This window comes from Anabrus simplex, chromosome 1, assembly GCF_040414725.1.
Source record: "Anabrus simplex isolate iqAnaSimp1 chromosome 1, ASM4041472v1, whole genome shotgun sequence".
Classification (NCBI taxonomy): domain Eukaryota; kingdom Metazoa; phylum Arthropoda; class Insecta; order Orthoptera; family Tettigoniidae; genus Anabrus; species Anabrus simplex.
In genome coordinates, this window is record NC_090265.1 from 89,298,152 (window position 1) to 89,317,312 (window position 19,161).

The 19,161-nt window shown below is 40.7% G+C and overlaps 1 protein-coding gene across 1 annotated transcript in view; it reads left to right on the forward strand.

Moving 5' to 3' along the window:
- Window positions 1-19,161, forward strand: part of Rdl (Resistant to dieldrin) — a 493,946-nt gene that overhangs the window by 299,822 nt on the left and 174,963 nt on the right. Inside the window, exon 3 of the mRNA XM_067138847.2 lies at window positions 6,896-6,963. Coding sequence (XP_066994948.1) covers window positions 6,896-6,963 — 68 coding nt within the window. The remainder of the gene's footprint in view (window positions 1-6,895; window positions 6,964-19,161) is intronic.

The window sequence follows — 19,161 nt, forward strand, 5'->3', positions numbered from 1 at the left end:
CCTGGAGCTTCAGACTCTGGGTCTGGGGATAAAACTGGGGAGGATGACCACTACCTCGCCCAGGCGGCCTCACCTGCTAGGCTGAACAGGGGCCTCGTGGGGGATGGGAAGATTGGAAGGGATAGACAAGGAAGAGGGAGGGAGCATTTGCCTGGAGGAGGAGTGGAAAATCACGGAATCAAACTCACCTCTACTCAGTTGGCCTCCCGAGACTGAGTGGACCCCGTTCCAACCCTCGTACCACCTTTCAAATTTCGTGGAAGAACCGGGAATCGAAACCCGAGCTTCCGGGGGTGGCAGCTAATCACGCTAACCACTAAACCAAGAGGCGGACAGATTTAAATTCTTCTACGAATATTTCTGCTGCTGACATGGTTTCTACTTCTTTGTTGGTCTTCTTCTTCGTCGTTAGAGATGTTTTTCCCGCGACACAGTACCAGGCCGCTTCTTAAAGTTACGTACCCACGTGTAGCATGCTTTAAAACCCGCGCATTGTTCTTCAAGAAGAACTTGCATGGCCCACTGCTGGATGATCATATCGTGAATTATTTCATTATTTTGATGGGCAAAATCGATTTTCTTTCTGACAGTACACAAGAACCTCGTTTATCCGAATTAAGTGGGACCGGAACTGATCCGGATTATTGAAAATTCAGATAATCCGGGAAAAACTAAAAACCAAATACAGTACATGCTATATAATCTATTAATATAAGTTGTACAGTAATACCTTTTTTCAATCCTACAAAAAATATTTCAATGCGAGAGTTGGGAATAGAACTGAAGGATACGAAAAGGTGATTGGTAAATGTGGGGAAGATATGGAAGCTATTGGGAATGGGAAGCGTTTGCTGGACTTCTGTGCTAGTATGGGTTTAGCTGTTACGAATACATTCTTCAAGCGTAAGGCCATTCACCGCTACACATGGGAGGCTAGGGGTACCATATCCATAATAGACTATATCTTAACCGACTTCGAATTCAGGAAATCTGTTAGGAATATACGAGTTTTCCGGGGATTTTTCGATGATCTGATCTGTAGTGAACTAAGTATATTTAGACCTAGGGTAGAGAAAGTGAAATCTGTCTGCAAACGAATAAGGGTAGAAAATCTCCAGGACGAGGAAATTAGACTGAAGTACATGGATATGATTAGTGAGAAGTTTCTAAGAGTAGACAGTAAGCAGGTTCAGGATATAGAAAGTGAATGGGTGGCTTACAGGGACGCTGTAGTAGAAACAGCAAGGTAATGCCTAGGAACAACTGTGTGTAAAGATGGGAGAAGGCGAACATCTTGGTGGAATGATAAAGTGAGAGCAGCTTGTAAACGTAAAAAGAAGGCTTATCATAAATGGCTCCAAACAAGGGCCGAGGCAGACAGGGATTTGTACGTAAATGAAAGAAACAGAGCGAAACAAATAGTTGTTGAATCCAAAAAGAAGTCGTGGGAAGATTTTGGTAATAGCCTGGAAAGGCTAGGTCAAGCAGCAGGGAAACCTTTCTGGACAGTAATAAAGAATCTTAACAAGGGAGGGAAAAAGGAAATGAACAGTGTTTTAAGTAACTCAGGTGTACTCATAATAGATCCCAGGGAATCACTGGAGAGGTGGAGGGAATATTTTGAACATCTTTTTAATGTAAAAGGAAATCATTCCGGTTGTGTTGCAAACAGCCAAGCTCATGGGGAGGAGGAAAATGATGTTGGTGAAATTATTCTTGAGGAAGTGGAAAGGATGGTAAATAAAATCCATTGTCATAAAGCAGCAGGAATTTTGAAATTAGACCTGAAATGGTGAAGTATAGTGGGAAGGCAGGGATGAAATGGCTTCATAGAGTAGTAAGTAGAGTAGAACAGTAATTGCACCTATCTATAACCAAGGGAACAGGAAGGATTGCAACAACTATCGAGGTATCTCATTGATTAGTATACCAGGCAAAGTGTTCACTGGCATCTTGGAAGGGAGGGTGCGATCAGTCGTTGAGAAGAAGTTGGATGAAAACCAATGTGGTTTCAGACCACAGAGAGGCTGTCAGGATCAGATTTTTCAGTATGCGCCAGGTAATTGAAAAATGCTACGAGAGGAATAGGCAGTTGTGTTTACGTTTCGTAGATCTAGAGAAAGCATATGACAGGGTACCGAGGGAAAAGGTGTTCGCTATACTGGGGGACTATGGAGTTAAAGGCAGATTGTTAAAATCAATCGAAGCCATTTATGTTGAAAATTGGCCTTCAGTGAGAATTGATGGTAGAATGAGTTCTTGGTTCAGGGTACTTACAGTGGTTAGACAGGCTGTAATCTTTTACCTTTGCTGTTCGTAGTTTACATGGATCATCTGCTGAAAGGTATAAAATGGCAGGGAGGGATTCAGTTAGGTGGAAATGTGGTAAGCAGTCTGGCCTATGCTGACGACTTGGTCTTAATGGCAGATTGGGCCGAAAGCCTGCAGTCTAATATCTTGGAACTTGAAAATAGGTGCAATGAGTATGGTATGAAAATGAGCCTCTTGAAGACTAAATTGATGTCAGTAGGTAAGAAATTCAACAGAATTGAATGTCAGATTGGTGATACAAAGCTATAACAGTTCGATAATTTCAAGTATTTAGGTTGTGTGTTCTCCCAGGATGGTAATATAGTAAGTGAGATTGAATCAATGTGTCGTAAAGCTAATGCAGTGAGCTCGCAGTTGCGATCGACAGCATTCTGTAAGAAGGAAGTCAGCTCCCAGACGAAACTATCTTTATATCGGTCAGTTTTCAGACCAACTTTGCTTTACGGGAGTGAAAGCTGGGTGGACTCAGGATATCTTATTCATAAGCTAGAAGTAACCCGCTATTGGCTTTACGTCGCACCGACACAGATATGTCTTATGGCGACGATGGGACAGGAAAAGCCTAGGACTAGGAAGGAAGCGGCCGTGGCCTTCATTAAGGTACAGCCCCAGCATTTGCCTGGTGTGAAAATGGGAAACCACGGAAAACCATCTTCAGGGCTGCCGACAGTGGGGTTCGAACCTACTATCTCCCGAATACTGGATACTGGCCGCACTTAAGCGACTGCAGCTATCGAGCTCGGTGCTAGAAGTAACAAGCATGAAAGTAGCAAGAATGATTGCTGGTACTAACAGGTGGGAAAAGCGGCAGGAGGGTACTCGGAATGAGGAGATAAAGGCTAATTTAGGAATGGACTCGATGGATGAAGCTGTAGGCATAAACCGGCTTCGTTGGTGGGGTCATGTGAGCGAATGGAGGAGGATAGGTTTCCTAGGAGAATAATGGACTCTGCTATGGGGGTAAGAGAAGTAGAGGTAGACCAAGGCGACGATGGTTAGAATCAGTTACTAACGATTTAAAGATAAGAGGCCACAACACTAGTTGCAAATCGAGGATTGTGGCGACGTTTAATAAATTCACAGAGGCTTGCAGACTGAACGCTGTAAGGCATAACAGTCCATAATGATAATGTATGTATGTATGTACAAAAAATATAAGAACACTTTTCTTACATTTACGACTCTGTTTTGTGCACCAAAATAATGTGTGAGCTTTTTCTGTTCTACATTTGTATAGCGTGCGCGCAGCACGATCACGAAGACGTTTTACTAACAACAGTTCTGCTGGTGCGGTTTCAGTCAAGGATTCTAAATAGGCCATCAAGTTAGTCCAGCTGCATTGTTGCCTCTCCATGAGTCATTGTTTCTTCTCATGGAGCGCAGGTTTCATTTTCGAATTCAGCATCAGTGAATTAATAGTGCGTTGCATTCAGAAGAGCGTGGGTTCGAATCCCACCTCGGCCGTCCTGGGAATGGTTTTCCACGGTTTCCCATTCTCCATTCCATGCGAACGCCGGGATGGTACATTTGAAAGACCGTAGCCGAATTACTTCCAATTCCTGTCCTTAACTATCGTTGGCAGAAAAGACGTTCAAGAAGAGTCGACGCCGTAAAAGAAATGCTGTACAAGTAAAAATACATTTTTATTATTTTCGATCCGGATAAAACGGAGATCCGGATTAACGAAGGACCGAGCTCGATAGCTGCAGTCGCTTAAGTGAGGCCAGTATCCAGTATTCGGGAGATAGTAGGTTCGAACCTCACTGTCGGCAGCCCTGGCTTTCCGTGGTTTCCCATTTTCACACCAGGAAAATGCTGGGGCTTATCTTAATTAAGGCCACGGCAGCTTCCTTCCCACTCCTAGTCGTCGTCCCCCCCCCCCCGTCCCATCGTCGCCATAAGACCTATCTGTGTTGGTGCGACGTAAAGCAACTAGCGATTAATGAAGGCCGGATAAAAGAGGTTCTTGTGTTCGTGCTATTGCCCTCAATTTGTCGCGCGCGTCCCACTGTTCTTTACCATGCTTTGCCCACATGAATTTTTTTTTAATTTTTTTTTTTTTTTTTTTTTTTTTTTTTTTTTTTTTGACACGATGAAACTTTTGTTTCAGCGACGAAAAGGAAAGCTGACCCCACTTACCACTTCTCCAATATTGAACAGCCTTACTTTTTAAATATATATCAGCATGGCGTCGTACCAGTTGTTGGGCAGTGCAAGTTGCTGGTAGGGTGTAGAGTAGCGGTCTCTCAAGGCCGGTTTCATCAACCTTAACCCCGAGTTATACAGTTTTAACTCTGACTGTTCATTCTCTTTCATCAAGGAGAGTTAATTTTAACTCTAGGTTAAGACGGGAGTTAAGTTAACCCCTGGGTTAAACTGTTAACTCGATGTTAAAAGCAAAATGGCCACCGTAAATCATGCGTCTGATGCAGAGTTGCTTTATTTAGATTTGTTCAATGGTGTTCTTAACATAATTAGGCCTATAATAAGAACGAACGACTTTCAAAATCTATCTGAGCAACAATTTCTGAAGAGGTATAGACTGTCAAAAACCGCCGTCGATAAAGTCGTCGATGAAATTGGCGAGAGGTTCGAATACACAACTGACCGAAATAGGCCTCTCTCTCCTATACTAAAGGTATCGATTGCATTAAAGTTTTATACCACAGGGTCGTTTCATGCAATTTTCGGAGACATCGAGGGTTAATTTTCTGTCAATTGTCAAGTAATCAGTGATTCTAACCTCAACATTCGTTACATAGTTGCAAGTTGGTCTGTAACGTGGGCAATGCTATTAAATTCCCCTGTTATATTTTCCTATGTGTCCTTTTGTTTCAATTTTATACCGCCAGTATTCTTTCATTCTATAACGCTTTGGTACTTGGTGGCTAATTCAATAAGTAATGTTTGTTTTCTAAAGGAGAAACTTCTTCCATTTTTCGATCACTGCAATCAGTTCTATCACGATCACAGAAGATTAATATCTACCACGGAACTGAAGAAAATGAAATACCGCGCAAGAAATAAACAAAAGAACCACGCAAGAAGTGTGTTCATAATCTCTAATTTTTAGACACTGCCTCCTTGATCGGTACGGCAGCTGTTTCCAGCGAGGGTGAATACGGTGTTAGTTAACCCTCTGCCGAAATAGCTTGGTGAAGTGCATGACTCGTAAGAATAAGTTAAAATATTAACCCCAAGTTAACAAACCCAGGGTTAGAATGTATTAACCCCAAGTTAACAAACCCAGGGTTAGAGTATATTAACCCCAAGTTTACAAACCTACGATTAGAGTATATTAACCCCAAGTTAACAAACCTAAGGTTAGAGTATATTAACGCCAAGTTAACAAACCCAGGGTTAGAGTAGATTTAACCCATGTTGATGAAACCGGGCCTCGACATGTGAACTCAGCACACAGTGTAGGACTGCGTAGCCGAGTGCGGCAGTTCAAATATACCAACTTTAACGTTTTCTGTAGGTCGTACGAATGAATGAATGAATGAATTTTCGAAAGAAGTTATTAGCCCACTGTGTTATTTTTGGCTCACTTAACGTGTGCGTAAATTTTACGTAAGATCGACGATTCCCTGGTAAGCGCCGTTCCCTTGTTATTCGAGCTAGTCTTCGCAACCCAAAGTTTGCAAAGGTATATTTTCGTAATACTATTTTGTCGGAAATCACCCAGAACAAATCGTCCTGCTTCCCGTTGGATCTTTTCCGGGTCTCGTATCAATTAATCCTGGTGTGGGTCGCATACACTGGAACCATACTCTAACTGGGACCTTAACAAAGACGCCCTCTCCTTTACATCCTTACCAGAATAGAGTGTTCCCTTCCTCCAGTTCCAGATCGCCAAAAACTGTGGAATGTGTATTCAATTTATTGGAAATTAGGCATATTTCTATTACAGCCAAAACAAACAACAAACAAACATAATTTGAAAGAAATACACTACGGAGTAAATATCAACGAACGCTTCAAGTAAAGGATTGTAGTTTTGATTAAGAATCCACACAGTGTTCTTAACCTTTTCATGGCATGACATGATTCATGCAAGAGATTACAATTTTGATTTTACATCCTAAATGAAACTAATCTTTTACTTAAAATTGACCCATTACCTATCAGCTACAAACTCATCATAATACCGCTTCGGAAAGATATTAGCATTTAAGCTGCTCTGTTAACTCCTAGATGTAATATCTAACAACAGTGTCTTTAATAGTCAGTGTAATGGAAATAATGCTATTAAGATTCTATTAAACTGTAATCTCCCTACCGGATGAGCTCGATCAACAGAATTAACTATGCCTCTTTTACAGGACGAGTAAGTATAAGTATGTTTAAGTAATATTATGTAAGACCATGCAATATATTTGAATAAGCAATCAGTTTGTATTTTAAAGTAAAAATTAAAACTTCAAAAGCCTTTGTAACTACTGATGAGATATTTTGAACATATGTCACATTACGAGATGTTGTTCTCTTAAGGTGGTAACTCCTCCTGCAGTTACGGCTGGTGATTGCGGCAGGTCCTGCATGTCTCATGTTATGTTCACAGGTCCCCCGGTAGAGGTCGGAGTGACCATGTACGTGCTGAGTATCAGCTCGCTCTCTGAAGTGAAAATGGTACTACACGCCTTTACTGTTCCGCATCCACCATTTTAAATATTAGATTATGGCTCAGTTAAAACACCTTCTCGATTTGTTACTTTTCTTAAAGAACCAAAGTAAGTTTTGTTTCCTCCACTAGCCTCCTCCTCGACTTTGGTTTGAAAAAATCCAAGCCTTGCATGCTGTTTGTGGGTGTTCTAACATCCAAGAGAATAACGGGGATCATTTCAAAACATATTTCAATAATATTGACATTTTTATACATATTTTTAAATGAATGTTGATATTTGTGTAGAATGAAAGTCCCATTCCATTCCAATTTATATGTGTATTTTTATACATAAACCTGTCTTTTAAGCACATAATTCGGAATCGTTTGCCTTTACCCATAGAAATGAACCCCGTATGATAGTGTACAAATCTTTAGTTTATTATTACTAAGGGTAAATTTACATTCTTGTAAATCTTGCATTGCTGCTTGATTTTGTTTTCAGCTACTAAGCTTTTGGCGACCCAGCCCTGAATTCCAGCCCCATGTTATGCTTTCTTTACAGGTGCATCAAAGAGTAGAGGCGTGGCTTACATGAAACATTTGTTACCGACTATAGCATCTCAGGGGTTGAAAAATCATTTCATTATACATATCTTTAGGGCCATAAAAGGAAGTTTACCGAAGATTTTCTTTTCATGAATTAGAAAGACAGAGACAATTATGATTATTCAATATTTGATTGCCACGGCCGCATTGTAGTTGAAATACACTTTCAACGTTTTAGGTCATGTTTAGTACATATACTGAATATGACCTAATACCTTGAAGGTTTATTTCGAGAATGATTATTTTTTGGGCTGCTTACTTTTACAGCTTTAGTGAACCTGCAAATCTGTAGGACAACTGAAATGGCATGTAAATCATCCGTAATAGATCTTAAAACGGGCTTATTATGCCTTTCATTGTCAATTAATCCAATCTCTTGAATGACTGGTCAGCGTCTTAGCCTCAAGGCTTTGGAGTTCCAGGTTCGATTCGCGGTAAGATCGTTCAAATTTAATCGTGAACAGTGAATTTTCTTTGCTCGGGGACCGAGTGTTCGTGATCTCCCCAACATTTCTACGTTACACACAAGGGTTCCGACTGACTTCGATAGCTGCAAAGCCTAATGCAGTCTTCGGTAAAACGTCGGGTCCATCACATGCTCCTGGACCACGGCCTACAAGCCCGGAACATACAGACATGATTTGTAATGCAGACGATGGAAGCCTCAACTGCTATAGGTCTCACAAGGGTTGAACCAGGCTATTAATATTCACGTAATAATAATAATAATAATAATAATAATAATAATAATAATAATAATAATAATAATAATAATAATAATAATTAGAAAGCTGTTTCAGCTTTCTTATGAACTGTGGAATTGTATGAAGTGAACCATGGTTAATAATTAGCTCAGAAATAAAGATAGAAGCTTTTGAAATGTGGGGTTACAGAATGATGCTGGAGGTGAGATTGGTAAATAGAATCACGAATGAAACGATACTGAATCGAAGTGGTGACAAGAGGTCGAATTGGTGAAATTTTACCAGAAGAATAGATAGAATTATAGGACACATCTTGAAACATTCAGGACTTGTTCAGTTAGTTTTTTGGTTTTTTTTTTTTTTTGCGTCACACCGACACACATAGGTCTTATGGCGACGATGGGACAGGAAAGGCCTAGGAATTGGAACGAAGCGGCCGTGGCCTTAATCAAGGTACAGCCCCAGCATTTGCCTGGTGTGAAAATGGGAAACCACGGAAAACCATTTTCAGGGCTGCCGACAGTGGGGTTTGAACCCCCTATCTACCGGATGCGAGCGCACAGCTGTGCGCTCCTAACCGCATGGCCAACTCGTCCGGTCAGCTAGCTTCTGAGGGGGGTGAAGGTAGTAAGAACAGTACAAGTACAATGAGGTATGCATATGACAAACAGATTAGAATAGATGAAGGATGTATTAGTCAGGTAGAAATAAAACGCTTAGCACAGGATAGAGTGGCATGGAAAGTCGCAACGAATTAGTCTCTTGACAGTTGACTCTAATAATAATAATAGATAATAATAATAATAATAATAATAATAATAATAATAATAATAATAATAATAATAATAATAATATCTACCACTTAGTCCTGTGAGGTGAGATGCATTTATATGGGATGTTTTAAGGCCGGATGCCCTTCCTGATGCCAACCTCAGTTGAGGAGTTAATGAAGAGGAAAGAGGGCAAAGAGGTGGAAGAAATCGGCCGTGGCCTGCGAATAGGAATTGCCTCGACATTTGCCTGGAAATAAAATTGAAAATCCTTAGAAAAGCATTCGCAGCACAGCCGACACCACGCGTCTCCCGAATGCAGAGCTTGTCTCTATATCCGCTCGATAATAATAATAATAATAATAATAATAATAATAATAATAATAATAATTCTGGTGTGAAAACGGGAAACCACTGAAGACTGCCTTCAAGGACTGTCGATTGTGGCCCTCACACCCACCATTTCTTGGATGAAAGTTTCATGCTACATGGCGCGTACCCGCAGACAACTCGTTCGATCAACTATACTGCATTAAGGCTTCTTGCATTTGTTTCTATAACGATATAAAATGTAAATATCACACCTTGTAGTTCTGTGAACGGGGTCGAATTAAATATAAAGAAACAACACCTACCACACAAGCCCGGGGATTGTCACTTTCCAACAATTGTTTCCATAGAAATAAAAAGATCAATAATCAGTATTGCGTTCTATTACAGAACAAGTACTGAATCTATCTATAGACAAATTATTGGGATGCAGGTCTATGTAAGTTTAAGGAACTCCATTAAATATTAATCCCGTTTTCTTCCTTTCTTAATTCCTTTGGGTGCTATGAACAGTAACGCATGTAGACATGAGGCGCCACGCTCCTACTCTTGTGGTAACACTCACCCCGAAGGATGTGTAGCTGCTCCAGCATCACGTACGTGAAAGGAGCATTTCAAAACGAGAAGGAATTAAATCGCAGAGTGATCAACGATAATCTCTTCAAATGATCTCCTTTTTTTTGAAAATTGCTTGCAGCTCGTCATCAGAGTCCTAATGTGCTTCCAGTGATCAGCAATTTCATTCTTCTTTTGAAGTAACCACATTTTCTGGTGCGGCGGCGGTAACTCGGTTGGTGGGCATGTTGGAATATTGAAGGCGAACGTAGTGTTATCGTTGATTGTGGTAATTGCAGGTCCTCCGGTGGAAGTTGGGGTCACTATGTACGTGCTCAGTATCAGCTCCGTGTCAGAAGTGTTGATGGTACTTGATCATATTTTCTACAAAAAGTGTCTAACGATGTATTTCAAGAAAAATAATGGTTGTTATTTAAAAATCGTTAGGCCAATCAACTATAATTTTCTGTTTCAAATACCTACTTTCCTGTAATCCTTGCCCAAATGGCGATGTCAGTGGTACCGCTACAGATATCAATCAAGACATAACTTACGAATAAACTCCAGGAAGAAAGAGAACATCGCGAAGTAATAAAAATTACATTTAAAAAAAGAACTTTATATTATTATGAATGAGTCAGTCACTGTCATTTTATTCGTCTTCTCTCTTTTCTCCTCCAGAAAATGCGGTGCCACTGAATATCTCCGTAATAACTGATCACCTTGATGGGATTCCACCAAATAAAACTATTGAGCTGAAGAATTTGTCACGTAATTTTTTTCAACACTACTTCAAAGCTCTCAGAGTTTAAGAAAATACGGTGGGACTTCACTCATCAAATCCTGCCACTTGCAAGGCTTTCTATTAAGCCACCCACCCACCCTATACAAAAAAAACCGGGAACAGGACCCTGGCGTCCCCTCCCGATATCATACTCGGAGTGTCTTGAGACTTCACACTCAAATGTACCGGCGATCGAGTCTTACACTTGTTTGATTATACACTTCTCTTATTTTCGTTCTCACTTTATACAATGGTGTCATATCAACATATCCACTACACAAAATAAGGAAGAATGCACACTGTTAGTTTAAATTACTTCCCTACTGTTCGCTTAAACCTTTCAAAAACGATATTTTTGATCACAGCTATAACATTTTGAATAAAATTCCTTCTCCTTGACGAACACAAAATTATAGCACTCTCCTAAATGTTTACCTCTTATATTTATTGATACACGGTGATTCATATCAAACAGGTGGTATTTAATAATGTCTCATTTCTTTTCGGTGATAGCTACAAACATGAAATACGTTTATAACTACATTTCTTACCCTCTCAGTAGATATTAAAAATGATCTACTTCTGCCTGTAGACGCATCCGTGCCCGTCGTTGCATGTTTCTGAGAGTTCGCTGCATTATCTCTGGGTCAATAATGTTGATTTCGATGACAATATTCTTCTTCAGATCATCAAATTGCTCTTAGACAATTAGGACAAACTGGATCTTCCACGTAAACCCAGAAAAAAATATTGTGGCGTTAGTTCGAAAGATGTTAGCGGCCATAACATGTGTGAAATGTAAATTATGGATTATGCGAAGGATCCGGACTGCGCGCGGAGATAAATTGTTACCCGTCTTAAAGCACCCGACTCCACGCAAGATAAATTGTTACCTGTGTTAAAGAGCCCGCTTGCGCGCGGAGGTAAAACTGTTACCTGCTTTAAAGAGCCCAACGGCGGGCTGAATGAAATTGTTACCTGTTTGAAAGCACCCGGCTGCGCGCGGAGGTAAAGTTGTTACCTGTTTTAAAGCGCCCGACAGCGCGCGAAGATGAAATGTTACCTGTTTTAAAGAGTTCGCTTGCGCGCGAAGATAAATTGTTACCTGTCCGACTGCGTGCGGACATAAATTGTTACCTGTTTTAAAGCGCCCGACTGCGCGCAAGATAAATTATTGCGTGTTTTAAAGCACCCGGCTGCAGGCGGTGGTCAGTTTTGGGAATAGATCAATCGCGCGCGGAAATTATTTCTCCATTTTTGGAGACTTAGGACTGCCCTGTTAAAGTGGAGTCTGAAAGCCCTCCCATATGCGTCACAATTATTGGATATTATTTCTGACTTGATCGTGTCAGAAGCCCAAAATCTGGAGGAAACGCAGATCCAGAATCTATGAAAGTTGTTGTATAATCAGCACGCCATTATATGCACTCAAACAACTGACAGCCATTAACAGTGCTACCATCCCTATAGCCATAACTATTCTCGAAACAAATGACTAACATTGTTTACTACTGGTGCTGCTACACTGTTACTTATATGAGAAAGACACATAAGAATCTGTATTTGTTGTACACCAATTCGCGCGGAGTTGGGCAAAGTTTACCCTTTCGCGCGCAGTCAGTACCCACCCAGACTACGGCTACATCACTCCGATACTTCATACTCGCATAGTTCCAAAGTTGTCTAAAAGTAAACGTGCCCGAAACCGCGCAGTATGCACCGAGATCGGCTGTTTTTATAAGTTCCTTTTATATGGATCACTCTGTACGTATGTCATATCAATGTTCGGGTATCAGTTACACTGAAATATTCAAAAGCCTCTTTTCAACCTCCTTGCAACTCTATAATTGTATAGTGCAAAAGGTGCGTACGAGCAAGTTTGCATTTCCCAACCTGTGAGGGTATGGCGGGCCGCCTAGAGAGTTACGCCTTCTCTCTGGACAGCATATTCGCCGGAAAGGAGAAGGTGTGTGAAATGAATTGGGTGGTTGGGTGTAGGTTAGGGGTGCAGGGGGGAGCATGGCTTCTTTGCGAAGGGAGTTTTATCTTAAAGAAACAAAATTTTACTAACTACTACAAAAGGTGTCATACTACTACAATCAATAAGTTCCTGGACTGGCGCCTACACTGTAGGCAACATAGCATACAATAATTGCGTACTACCGTCGATCAGTTATTGGACTGGCGCCTACACTGTAGGCAACACAGCATACAATTGTGTACTACTGTCGATCAGTTCTTGGACTGGCGCCTACACTGTAGGCAACATAGCATACAATAATTGCGTACTACCGTCGATCAGTTATTGGACTGGCGCCTACACTGTAGGCAACATAGCATACAATAATTTCGTACTACCATCGATCAGTTCTTGGACTGGCGCTTACACCTTAGGCAACACAGCATACAATGCGTACTACTGTCGATCAGTTCTTGGACTTGTGCCTACACTGTAGGCAACACAGCATACAATTGTGTACTACTGTCGATCAGTTCTTGGACTGGCGCCTACACTGTAGGCAACACAGCATACAATTGTGTACTACTGTCGATTAGTTCTTGGACTGACGCCTACAGTTCAAGCACCACCTAGTGTCTTGACGTGACTTTTAGTGACTCTTTACCGTCGTGCTGATATGGCCGATTTCGCCTTCGTTAGAGGATTTTCCTAAGTTTTGGCAGAACTTGAAATTTGCTCATTGCTCAAACTAGGACATTCTCCAGTTCCGCCGCTCACACTGAACTGCCCTTCATAACAAAGACCTTAGTTCCGCTTACACTGTATGTTGGCAACAACCTCCTGCTGGGATTAGCGAAGAGCCGTCACGGCACTATCCTGTTGTGCAATCAATCCGCTGTAGTGCACAACAGGGACACGAATTTAATGACTGTACTATATATATCCACCATAAATTGGTGTTCAGTGCCATTAAATAGCATTTATCTACTCGTAAGATTGAAGAGGTTTGGATTGACTCAGCTGATACATATTTAGCCGTGTTATCACACCGTATTACATTTGTCCTTCTACTTACTTCAAGAGCTGATAAATGACACTCTGTAACAAAAACTGAATTAGAAAAGTCTAAGAACATGTACAAGACATTTCAAAAGTATACAATTTATCGAAGCATTATAAAATATGCAAAAATTCTAAGTGCTTTGTTAAGGGCACTTCTTCTGAATGGTTTAATATTCATCATCCAACAGATTCCATAGGAGTTGCCTAGACAAGATGTGCTTGCTTCACTTAGAAGGTGTGATCTCAATTGCTCATCGAAAAGTTCAAAAGTGAGAAAATGACAACCAGATGCACAAATACTAATTTAATTTTTCCCTTTAACGTAAAATTTTCGCGTTTTAGCGAGTTCGAATGAGCACTCAGGTTAAGTTATGATTTAACTGGATGCCCTTGTTGTCACCAAGTTCTGATCCCAGAGAAAATCCCACCCAAATCGCCGGGAATCAAACGAAGATAATCGAGTTTGAAGTAGAGTTGCTGGACCACTGTGCCAGTGCCCTCCACACCTAGACACTATTTTGGGAAGCAAATACCGATGAGGGTAGGTTCCCTAAACTTATTCCACCTAAGTGGAGTATGAGACTTTAGCTTCCACCACGCAAATATTCTACATAGATTGTATGGAGATTTTGTTACTATACGGGCGTAATAAATCCAAGTTCTTCTCGATGAGATATTGTTTTCACAGAATATATTGCATTCTAATATGAACCAGAACAAGATTGGTACCTTCACTAACCAGTCTCAGACTGACATTTGCCTTTGATAATATGAAAGTAAGTGAGGTACAAGCGATGCTAGTAACACCGTTCCTTTTGTAGTCAGTCCATCTCATCAGCCCAGTGTTACATTATGACTTGTGTGGCGACGTATGGTTGGCTTACTAAACCGATATGTGGCAGCACTCAGTGGCTCGGCGAGAAAAGCATCGGAAAACTATAGTAACTCACTACTCACTTCCCTAATATCATACATCTTTATTGGGCAATTATTGATTGGCGAGTCGTTGCGGTTTAGCCATGCTTAAAGCTGAAGACATAATGTCCTAGATACACCAAAACCTGGATCTTATCAACGAGATTTAAAACATAGAATATTATGTATTCGTGTTTAAAACCCTATCATATTGAGGTGGAAATAAAAAGAAGAGTAGTTCTTGCTGAACAGGCTTTTCAAAATGAACAAATACCCATATAAATTTAGAAACAAGAAAGGCTTTTGTAAAATCCTTTGTCTGGAGGTGTGTGAGCTGGACTATTGGAAAAAAGAAAAGAGATTCATTGGAAGCAGCTGAAATGTGGACTCGGAGGAAAATGATGGGGACATGCTGGATTGGAAAAATGACAACTCGAGAATTCTAAAGGAAATCAATTAGCAACGGAGACTGATAAATATGGAAAAAGGAAGATAAAACTTGTAGGTCATATCCTGAGCCACAGTGACTTCCTAGTAAACGTCTTTGACGGAAAAATACTAGGAAAGAAAGGAAGAGGAAGACCAAGGAAGGCATAATTCGAGTATTGGAGAAACTTGATGGGATGTAAAGATGATGATGATTATGATTACGATTATGATTATGATGACTATGATGATTATGATTATGATTATGATTATGATTATGATTATGATTATGATTATGATTATGATTATGATTATGATTATGATTATGATTATGATTATGATTATGATTGTGATTGTGATTGTGATTATGATTATGATTATGATTATGATTATGATTATGAGCTGTCTTTGAATACTTAATAAACGTCTTTATCGTCCACGTTGTTACTCCTAGACAAACGATAGAAAAGGTTCGCTCTACAAATAATGTACTCTCGTAGCATTTAAACTGTATCTCATCTTGAAGGATCATCGAGTCAATTGCAGTTAGCGTCATGACTTATGGTTTACGAAAACACAGTGCATAAGGCAGAAAAAATACTGGAGAGATATTGGTCAGTAGTAATGGCTGAATAATGTTTGCTCCTTGACGTTCAAAACAGAATCCACTGTCCCTCATATCAGACAGATCTCAGTTCGACACAAAGGTTTGAATGAACCACACTGTCGCATTTACATAAAGGATACAATTCTTGGGATGAACCAGGTACCTACTACGCACGTCCTATTAAGATCAAGGCTGAGATGTCGTAGCATATTTCATTGTACTGTCCGTTTAACTTCCAGGGTTGGTCCTTTTCCCTGGGCTCTGCGAGGGATCCCACCTCTGCCGCCACAAGGGCAGTGTCCTGGAGCGTGAGACTTAGGGTCGGAGATACAACTGGACTGGAAGACCAGTACCTCGCCCAGATAGCCTCACCTGCTATGCTGAACATGGGCCTTGTGGGGGATGCGTACATTGGAATGGATAGACAGGGAAAAGGGAAGGAAACAACAATGGCCTTAACACTCCAGTGGTCGCGCGAAGATAAGTTACGTCAGTGGTCGTGCGGATCACAATTGTGATCCAGTTTTCTTGGTGATATACGGCTATTCTGTAGCATTTATTCAATGAATATGATTATGCACTGTGAAAATAACTTTATTTTCTGCACAGTATAATATAACTATGCATGCATTTATTTTTAAAAAACTGAAAAATTACCGAACATTTTGATTTGTCTCACTTACTCCCTCCATAATGTTTTTGAGGTACCTCAATGTCTGGTTCATTCAGGCATCGATTTATATACTCTTAGTCATCCATTTTGTACTTATAAACCAATAATTAATATAAACTCATAAAACGGAGTAGATATATGCACATGAACTGAGATTAGACACCGTAATAAGAAAACAAACAAAGTCAAAATAAGTCACGCTAGTTGTCGCACGGATCACAGTTGTGATCCACAAGAATAAATTGTTCTATAACGAAATAACCATTAGTCAAGATTAGCAGATTGCTGCATTATCATAGAGGCGATGGCGCACGAGAAAGGTACACAGATGCTCAAGGTCAACAATCATACAAAAAAACATGAGCGAAAAAAACTAAACGGCTGGATCACCATTGTGATCCGCGTGACCACTGGAGTGTTAAGTTAGGTACCATCCCAGAATTTGCCTGGAGGAGAAGTGGTAAACCAAGGAAAACCTCTTCGAGGATATCTGAGGTGGGAATCGAACCCACCTCTACTCTGTTGACCTCCCGAAGCTGAATGTACCCCGTTCCAGTCCTCCTACCACTTTTCAAATTTCGTGTCAGAGCCGGGAATCGAACCCGAGCATCGGGGTTGGCAGCTATTCACACTAAGCACTACATCACAGAGGTGGACCGTAGCATATTAATGCAGCGAATTTCTTACAGCCGTGATTCCTTATAAAACTCGAAAGTAGTTTCTATATAATGTTGAACAACGTCCCAGAAAATGATGGTAAAATTTCCAAGGAATCCCAAATAATAGCGTTTTATATATTCACATGTCTCCTTATAACTTCTGTCCGTCTAGAAAACGTTGAAAACGCAACGAACAACAGGTTCTTAATCGCGTCAGTGAATCCCAAACGGATCTCTGGAGTATTTGACCACACTTGAACGCCTACACCCGTCTAGGAAGCCAAGAATAACGGCCGAGAGGATCCGTTGTGCTGACCACACGACACCTCGTAATCTGCAGGCCTTCGGGCTGAGCAGCGGTCGCTTGGTAGGCCATGGACCCTCGGGGCTGTTGCACCATGAGGTTTGGTTTGGTTTGAACGCCTACTACATTTAAGGAGAGCAGGCAAAGTGCCTATCCAACTGCACTACACACCTAAACTCGCGGGCTATCTATGCGAAAAGTTCCATGATTCAGACGTTTAGGTGCCTGTTCTTCACTAGCAGATTGTGCGGCTCCATGGCTATATGGTTAGCGTGCTGGCCTTAGGTACAAGGAACCTTGGATTCGATTTCCGGATAGGTCGTTTGTTAATTCCTACGGCTCGGGGGCTCGATATTTGCCGCCTTCAACCTTAGAATTTCTCTTAGGCAGGGCCGTATCCTCATAGACGCGCAGATTGCGTACATGGCGTCCTGCGCCAGGCCTCTACAGAGACCACGCGCCATTATTTATTTACATTGTTTATTACTGTACGTAAAATGTGGGTGAAAACAAAGGAAATTATTTTCCTAGAATCCAATATTCTCTGCCTCCTTCATTCGTGATCGTCCTCTAAGTGTACAATGCATCTCGCTAACCGGTCCGTTCCTGTACCTGTGGGTGAAGCTCTGACCTAGTATGTGGGAGAAAGCACGCCAGCAACATCAGATTACTGGTCAGTCAGCGTTCATTCTTGGTGCCAATTGAAATGCCAGTGTTCGAACGTCTCCTAACGTAAAACCAAATAACTGCGATTCCACCTGTAGAATGTGAGCTACTAGTTTATTTTCAGATCTGGATTAAAAATAGGATGAAAACTTCCTAGTGCCTTACTTCGTTATTTCTATATTTGCTCTTTCCTGTACAGTGACATCTAAAAATTATGCAGTTTACTGTACGAAAAAATAGCTCTAGATTTTTGTAATCTTTAACTTCACTAAAATGTTAATGTTGAAAATATTTCATAACAGACAAAGTAGGGGTCCCCAGACTACGGAAAACGTAAAATAAAGCAATTGCCTCAATTGTGCCGACAGTTAAAGGGTTAAAGGGCCCGAAAATTCTTCAAATTGTGCGTTTTGGATAACTCTATCAAACTAGAACAAAAATTTCAAAAACGAATTCCGGCCTAAATGCAGTTCCGGTAAAACAGACTAAAATCGCTTGTTTCTTTACTAGTTTATAATTCAAATCTCAGCTAAATTAATTTATTTACAGAATTCTTTCTCTAATGTGTTCCTTGATTCAATACCCTCAGGCGTTTTTTTTTTCAAAAATGTCCACACCGAATGTAGTCATAAGGGCTTAAGTGAAACAATGCATTGACTCACATTAGCACTCGTAGTGGTAGAAAAAGGCAAACTGCTAATCCAATCGATCGGATCATGATGATTAAGAAAAGGATTGTAATGTCTAGGAATAAATAAACAATATATTTATATATATTATATAATATATTAGGGGCTGCCTGGCCGAGGCGGTAAGGGCGTGCTCGGTGCGCCCGGAAGGACGTGCGTTCGAATCCCCGTCAGGAAGTCGTAAAATTTAAGAAACTAGATTTCCACTTCCGGAGGTGCATATGGCCCTGACGTTCACTCAGCCTACACCAAAAATGAGTACCAGGTTAATTCTTGGGGGCAAAGGCGGCCGAGGTTAACAATGGTGGAAGCCTTTACCTTCCACTCCTCCAAGGGCCTTCATGGCCTGTACGGAGGTGACTTTGCTATATAATATATTATATTTTATTTGCCTAAAATTCGTAGATCATATCCCTAGGATGTTTTCAACATTGAGTTGCTTGCCTGAAGGTATAGAACTGTGGATTTTTTTATTTTAAATGCCTAAAATAGGCTCTCAAGTATGAAAAAA